Source organism: Clarias gariepinus, chromosome 7, assembly GCF_024256425.1.
Source record: "Clarias gariepinus isolate MV-2021 ecotype Netherlands chromosome 7, CGAR_prim_01v2, whole genome shotgun sequence".
NCBI classification, from domain to species: domain Eukaryota; kingdom Metazoa; phylum Chordata; class Actinopteri; order Siluriformes; family Clariidae; genus Clarias; species Clarias gariepinus.
In genome coordinates, this window is record NC_071106.1 from 1,955,617 (window position 1) to 1,963,624 (window position 8,008).

Sequence of the window (8,008 nt, forward strand, 5' to 3'; positions counted from 1 at the left end):
GAAGCTCCTCCTCAGTCTCTCTGTGTTGGCCCTCAGGGAGCGGAATCGCTTCCCAGACCGCAACAGAGTAAACAGTCCATTGTTGGGATGGCTGAGGTCCTTCACGACCTTCCTGGCCTTGGTCCAGCACCGCTTGGTGTAGATTGAGTGCAGGTCAGGGAGCTCGATGCGGATGATGCGCTCAGCTAATCGCATCACCCTCTGTGGAGCTTGTCTGTCCTGTATGGTGCTGTTCCCTAACCAGGTTGTGATGTTTCCTGCAAGGATGCTCTCTATGGTGCAGGAGTAGAAATTCCTGAGCACCTTGGAGGGCAGTCTAAAGTCTCTCAAGCGTCTGAGGTGGTAGAGACGCTGCCGGGCCTTTTTTACCACGGTGTTAATGTGACAGGACCATGTCAGGTCCTGCGTGATGTGAACACCGAGGTATCTGAAGCTGTCCACTCTCTCCACTGGGCTCCTGTTGATGAAAGGGGTCTGGTAGTTCCTCTCCTGCTTTGTACTGAAGTCCACTATCAGCTCCTTTGTCTTGCTGACGTTCAGGAGGAGATTGTTTCTCTGGCACCAGTTCTCCAGATTTCCAACCTCCTCCAGGTAGGCCGTCTCATCGTTGTTGGTGATCAGGCCCACCACGACAGTGTCGTCAGCAAACTTGATGACGGTGGAGTTGGTAGTGGCCACGCAGTCATAGGTGTACAGAGAGTACAGCAGGGGGCTCAGAACACAACCCTGGGGAGCTCCAGTACTGAGAGTGATGGAGGCTGAGACATGGCCGCCCATCCTTACTGCCTGTGGTCTGCCAGTCAGAAAATTGGAGATCCACTGACACATGGATGAGCTGAGTCCCAGGTGCTCCAGCTTGGTGGTGAGTGTGGAGGGAATTATGGTATTAAATGCAGAGCTGTAGTCGATGAAGAGCATTTTCACATAATTCCCCCTCCGAGTGTCCAGGTGAGTGAGAGATGTGAGATTGCATCGTCCGTGGAACGGTTTGGACGATATGCAAACTGAAGTGGGTCCAGTGTGTCTGGTAGTGAAGAAATGATGAAGTCTCTGACCAGGCGTTCAAAGCACTTCATCACTACTGAAGTGAGGGCTACAGGGCGATAATCATTGAGGGAAGCAGGATGAGGTTTCTTTGGGACAGGAACAATAATGGACTCTTTGAAGCATGTGGGGATCACCGACTGAGATAAAGAGATGTTGAATATCTCAGTGAACACAGGTGCTAGCTGGTCTGCGCAGGCTCTGAGAATACGGCCTGAGATGCCGTCTGGTCCTGCTGCTTTCCTGGTGTTCACTCTCTTGAAGGCTCTCCTCACGTCATGCTCGGTGATGATGAACGCGCTTCCGGTGCTGGCAGTGACTTCCTGTCTGCAGCCATTAGCGCCGCTAGCATTAGCATCGCTAGCGTCTTTAGCTGCAGCCTCGAAGCGAGCATAGAAAGTGTTCAGCTCATCTGCCAGAGTCACGTCTGCGTTTATCATACCGGATGTTGGTGCTTTATAATCCGTTATTGTCCTTAATCCCTGCCACAGGCTCCTAGAGTCACTCTGTTGGAGTTGTGACTCTAGTTTCCTCCCGTAGCGCTGCTTCGCCTCTTTCACCGCCTTCCGGACGCTGTATGACGCAGCCTTGTATGGTTCCATGTCCCCCGACGCGAGTCCCGTGTTGTAGGCAGCGGTGTGAGATCTCAGAGCGTCGCGGATGGTTTTATCCACCCACGGCTTCTGATTGGGAAACGTTTTAATAGTCTTTTTCTCCACGGTAACATCCGCTAGTTTACCGATGAATCCCACAACCGCTTCCGTAAACACGCTGACGTCACCATCGGAGCTGTTTCTGAACATGTCCCAGTCTGCGTCATCGAGTGCGTCCTGTAACGCGGCCACCGATTGGTCCGTCCAGCGCGCGACCTCCCTCTGAATCGGAACTTCCTGTTTCAGCCTTTGTTTGTATTTTGGCATGAGGAAGATGGCGGCGTGGTCGGATTTACCAAACGGAGGGCGAGATTGTGCCTTGTAACCGTCCTTGACTGTGGTGTAGCAATGATCCAGTGTCCTTTCGCCCCTGGTGGGGCAGGTGATATGCTGATAAAAGTTTGGCGCTGCACATTTGAGGTTGGCACCGTTAAAGTCCCCCGCCACAATAAGCGCAGCGTCCCGGTGTTGTGTTTGGTACTGTGTGAGTGCCTCATGCAGCTCGCATAAGGCAGTGTCCGTGTCCGCTTGTGGTGGAATATAAACGGCGCTGATTATGACCGATGTGAACTCCCGAGGAAGGTAAAAAGGACGGCACATGATGGACAGTAGCTCCAGATTTGGTGTGCAGGAGCATGTAAGAGGAACAACACTCGCGCTGTTGCACCAGCTGCTGTTCACCATTAAACACACGCCACCTCCCCTTGACTTCCAAGAGTCCCGCGTCCTGTCCATGCGGTGAACCGAGAAGAACTCGGCCGGCTGGATGGCGTGGTCCGGCACCGCTGGGTTCAGCCATGTCTCGGTGAAGCAGAGGAGGTTGCAGTCCCGAATGTCTCTCTGGAACTTTATCCTGGCCCTGAGGTCATCGAGCTTGTTTTCCAATGACTGGACGTTGGCGAGCAGGATGCTAGGCAGAGGTGTGCGGTGTGCACGGGCTCTCAGCCTGTTCCTGACGCCGGCTCGTTTCCCTCGAGGCCGCCGCTTCGCGTCGCGTCCTTTGTTTTCCCTCAGGATCTCACTCGGCCAGCTCGGATCCGGAGTTAAAAACGTCGAATTGTGAGTACATTGTATACCAATAGAAACAAGAGTGTCTCTATCATAACTAATGTACTCCATGGTGGTAATTTGACTGGTTTTAAAACGGTAAAAACTAACTTAAAGAACAAAAACAAAGAAAATCTGGTCGGAGCAGTCGTGACGGCAGCCGACCTCACCGGCGCCATCTTGGTAATCCCCCTTGGTAGTACAATTTGACTGTATTATTTGTGTCCCCTTCAAAAATTGCTCATGAGAAATTTTATATTTATTGTCCCCCCCCCTAATGTTAAATGAAATTTACACCCATGGTGGCGACCCCTCGATGGGAGTAGCCGAAAGACTAACAACAACAGGGCTGTGCAGAGACGTTTAAAGGGGCGGGTGCTCAAAGTTAAAAAAGATAGAACAGGCTGAATAACAACAACTCACATTCATGACAAATCTAATATGGAATTGCATCATACTGTATGACTGTCATCAGGTGGGGACAATGCAAAGCAAATTCAGTGCTTATTAAATGTTTAAACTGTAAAGATACAATAATTTTACTGCTGTAAAATCAGCCTTTTATCTAACTAGAAATATAACCTTATATCACCTGTTACTTAATATATTTTCTTTAAAAACTGTTTTTTTGAATATCATAAATATAATAATTCATAATTATGTGGATATCCATATTAGATCGTTTTAGTGAAATAAAAGCCCTCCAGAAAAGAAGGGAAAAGTCCTGTAACTTACTTTAAAACAAAACATGTTCCCTAAAACGGTGGACAGAGCTACAGACCCCCTTGTAACACCCTTACCCAGTTAGCTAGCAGTTAATGACCACCACTACTTGTGCAGTTCATAAAAGGACAGGTAATGTTTGTCGCGCTGTTGCACTGACAGCACGCTCATTTACTTCAATTCATTTGTTGTTATAGACTATAGTGTGCGCTGTGCACCCTATTTACTGTTCTGTTGCAGTCTGCACCTTTCAATTGATTTGCCTGCTTCTCCTCCAGCTCCGCACCACCCAGCCTGTAAAAAATGCGCGTGCACTTTGCGAGCTCTGCCCTCAAGGGCGAGCATTGGTTAATGGCAGTCATGTGAGTGATGCAAGTCAGATCCTTTTATTTAGCAAAATTGAGATTAATATTTACATTTTATAGTTGAGGGGCAAATACAGGGCTCCATACGCACATACACATAAAAATAAATAAATAAATAAAATTAAAAAAAAACAAGAAAGGGCGCTTGAGGCATTCTGGAGGAAGGGGGCGGGTGCTCAAGCACCCTCCACCCCCCCTCTGCACGTGCCTGAACAACAACATACAACCTCTAAATTAACATTAAAAATAATTAAAGACTGTAGATTCATCCTAAAAAAACTGCTTATACTATATAAGGTGTACTAACATGATTGCCTAAGTTACCCAGAGCAAGAAGGGTCTTGTCTAGGTTCCTCAGAATGAGTTCTTAATTCACCTAGAAATAATGAGTGTCTCTTCACCTAGAAATCTACAGAAAGGTCATGAACAATTAAACTTACAAAAACATGGATATAAAACATGAAGCAGCTTGAAAACTGTGCATGTCTGTGAGTAAACCTGTTTTGTTCTCTCTCTCTCTCTCTCTCTCTCTCTTTCTCTGTCTTAAGCTACACATGACTCTCCTGAGTAACCAGTGATACTGTAAATAACTGGTGATGTTCTTCAACCCAGCCTGATGCGTCCTCCTGCCGCATTTCTAATGCTGATGATGGCCATATGGTTTGCTTATAGATTTATGTGATAACTGAGAACAGTTTCAGGTGGTGAACTCAAAAAAGTTTACTTTTTATCACTAAAACACATTTCCTCTTTTACAGTTGCACTGTTGACAATTTTGCACATTCTCTAGTAACAACCACATGTGGACTCATTCCTTCTTGTGTCTGGCTCCACAAAAGGGATTGTCGTTTAATAATAATGCTTCAGTAAAGTAAGTGTGAATGTGAAACTACAACCAGCAACTTGGTTTTATCCTATTCTGTTACTTAAATTTTTTTTTTTGCAGGGTTGATGTTTCTGTAACTTATGATTGTCTACGTTAGCCAGAGCAAGAAGGGTCTTGTCTAGGTTCCTCAGAATGAGTGCTTAATTCCTCCTGTGTTTTTTGTTTTTGATTAGCTTTAATGTTTATTGCATGATTATCATTTTTTAAAATACATTTAATATTTATTGTATGATTTTTATATTAAAGGTGTGTTTCTTTATTGTATGATTGTTTTTTAGTATGTTCATTATTTTTGGGAAATGTTTTCAATGCTTGTCTTCAGAAGCGCTATATAATTAAAGTTATTTATTACATTAGTAATAAAAGATAGTAAAAAATATTAAAACAAAATATTAAGTAAGTGGTTAGAAGAATCCATACTTCACAACAAATAATTTATTTTATTTTATTAAAGTTTGTGGAACCTAAAAAATGATTTCTTTACTACTTCTATATTAGGGCACTGGCGGCTCAGTGGTACATTTCTCACCCGCCATGCAGAAGATCCAGTACCGATTCCAAGCCCGGATAAAATGGGAGAGTTGCGTCACAAAGGGCCTCCGGCATAAAATGTGTGCCAAGTTGTTGTGTGAATTGGATGGTCCGCTGTGGTGACCCCTCGATGGAAGCAGCCGAAAGACTAACAACAACATACAACTTCTATATTAACATTAAAAATATTTATAGACTATAGATTCATCCTAAAAAAACTGCTTATACTATATGAGGTGTACTAACATGATTGCCTAAGTTAGCCAGAGCAAGAAGGGTCTTGTCTAGGTTGCTCAGAATGAGTGCTTAATTCACCTAGAAATAATGAGTGTCTCTTCACCTAAAAATCTACAGAAAGGTCATGAACAATTAAACTTACAAAAACATGGATATAAAACATGAACCAGCTTGAAAACTGTGCATGTCTGTGAGTAAACCTGTTCTCTCTCTTTCTCTCTCTGTCTCTCTCTTTCTCTATCTTAAGCTACACATGATTCTCCTGAGTAACCAGTAATACTGTAAATAACTGGTGATGTTCTTCAACCCAGCCTGATGCGTCCTGCTGCAACATTTCTAATGCTGATGATGGCCATATGGTTTGCTTATAGATTTATGTGATAACTGAGAACAGTTACAGTTAGTGAACTCAAAAAAGTTTACTTTATATCACTAAAACACATTTCCTCTTATACAGTTGCACTGTTGACAATTTTGCACATTCTCTAGTAACAACCACATGTGGACTCATTCCTTCTTGTGTCTGGCTCCTCAAAAGGGATTGTCGTTTGATAATAATAATGCTTCAGTAAAGTAAGTGTGAATGTGAAACTACAACCAGCAACTTGGTTTTATATTATTCTGGTGTACTGATTCTGATACTTACAAGTTGTTTCATAAGGAACTGTGACGTTTCTGTAACTTATGATTGCCTAAGTTTGCTAGAGCAAGAAGAGTCTTGTCTAGATTCCTCAGAATGAGTGCTTAATTCCTCTTAAACACAAAACCTGTTTTTTGTTTTTGTTTTTAATTAGCTTTAATGTTTATTGCATGATTATCATTTTTTTAAATAAATTTAATATTTATTGTATGATTTTCATATAAAAGGTGTGTTTCTGATTAGTGACACCACTTTATTGTATGATTGTCTTTTAGTATGTTCATTATTTTTGGAAAATGTTTTCAATGCTTGTCTTCAGGAGCGCTATATAATGAGTTATTTATTACAATATTAATAAAAGGAGGTAAAAAATATTAAAACTAAATATTAAGTACTAGTAAGTGGTGAGAAGAATCCATACTTCAAGACACATAATTTATTTTTATTTTATTAAAGTTTGTGGAACCTAAAAACTGATTTCTATACTACAGAGTAAATGCAAATGTAAAAGTATTTTAAATGCAATGTATCACATGTCTATCTTTAAACCTGTGTATTGCTCTAATGTTGATGTGTCAATCATAATTGTGCCTTGCCCTGGTTTAGCAGAACAAAGAACTGGTCACTGATCATTCAGTTACTGTAAATCCAGGTTAAGCAACAATATTTCTGTTATGTCAGACATTTATGCAAAGTTTGTCTGTAAAAAATCCCAGCCAATGAGAGTAAACACTGTACACATTGTCTCAGTCTGTGTATATAAACCCCATCACTCATCCCCAGATCTCCAAAGCAGCTCACTGATTCTTCTCTCCGCTCTCGCTCTCACTGTGCAGGTGAGTCACACTGATTACACCTCACCATCAGCAAGGAAATACATAGAATATCAATACATTTTAATAATTCTGACCTTTGCATTTTTAATAATTATACCAAAATTTATTTCTTTACATGTTACAAAATGAGAAAACATGCACTGATTCAGTAGCTTTTGTAGTTTACTACAAACTGTTGGATTCTGATTGGTCAGAAAGTGTTGATTAATTCTCTACAACATCAGCTCTGACGGTAGTTCAGGTTTATATTAATGCACTCGCTTACACATTACCTTTCCATAGTAACAATGGAGGCTACATATACTTGTATTTAATAAAATGTGTAATTGTTAATATAATGAAGTTTTCTTAAAGTAAGATGTTTATGTAACATTAGTGGAAGGAGAATCTAGATATCTGTGAGAACTAGATATAAAAATCGAAAGATTTACTATATGCCAGACACAGAGATTATTTTGTTTGTTTGTTTGTTGTTTGTTTACAGTAATTCTGTCTTTTCTTTCCAGAAACATGAACAAGCACTACTTGTCCATGAATGAAGAGCTCCGTAAAGGAGACTATCTGTTATCCAACAATGGAGAGTACAAGGCAGTCTTTCAGGTAGAATGAAAATAGACAAGGAGACAATGAGGCTTATTTGCTTTTTCTTAAACTAATATTTGGAAAAAATACTTCAAGTTCTTACTTCTTGTTTCAGGACGATGGAAACTTTGTGGTTTACGGCTGGAACCCCTTGTGGCATTCCAACACAGGTCACATTAACGATGCCCAGCGCCTCATCATGCAAGGAGACTGCAACCTCGCCATATACACACCATCCAAACTTGTGTGGTCCAGCGGCCAAACCCGGTCCAACGTCAAAACCTGCCGCCTGACTTTGGGCAATGATGGCTTTCTTCGGATTGACAATGACTTTGTGGAGGTGTGGAAATCCACCAAGAAAACTTAAAAGCATTGAAGTAAACTCCTAAGCACACTCAGAGCTTCCTACAGTACTGTATCTGTAACTGTCAGTAAACTTATCAATAAATCAGTAAAGCAAATCA

General features: G+C 41.9%; 1 protein-coding gene across 1 annotated transcript; it reads left to right on the top strand.

The window, feature by feature from the left end:
* Positions 1 to 6,904: 6,904 nt before the first annotated feature.
* On the top strand, positions 6,905 to 8,008 carry LOC128528046 (B-type lectin plumieribetin-like). Its single transcript, XM_053500779.1, has 3 exons — positions 6,905 to 6,962; positions 7,469 to 7,562; positions 7,660 to 8,008. The coding sequence occupies exons 2-3, from the start codon at positions 7,473 to 7,475 to the stop codon at positions 7,909 to 7,911; spliced, it is 342 nt and encodes a 113-aa protein (XP_053356754.1). The 5' UTR covers positions 6,905 to 6,962; positions 7,469 to 7,472; the 3' UTR covers positions 7,912 to 8,008.

What these genes read in the sequence shown, in the direction of transcription:
- LOC128528046 (XM_053500779.1), top strand. Translation starts at nt 7,473, where the DNA reads ATGAACAAGCACTACTTGTCCATGAATGAAGAGCTCCGTAAAGGAGAC. An exon ending in AGTACAAGGCAGTCTTTCAG is followed by an intron (nt 7,563 to 7,659) that starts GTAGAATGAAAA and finishes TTCTTGTTTCAG; the next exon opens with GACGATGGAAACTTTGTGGT.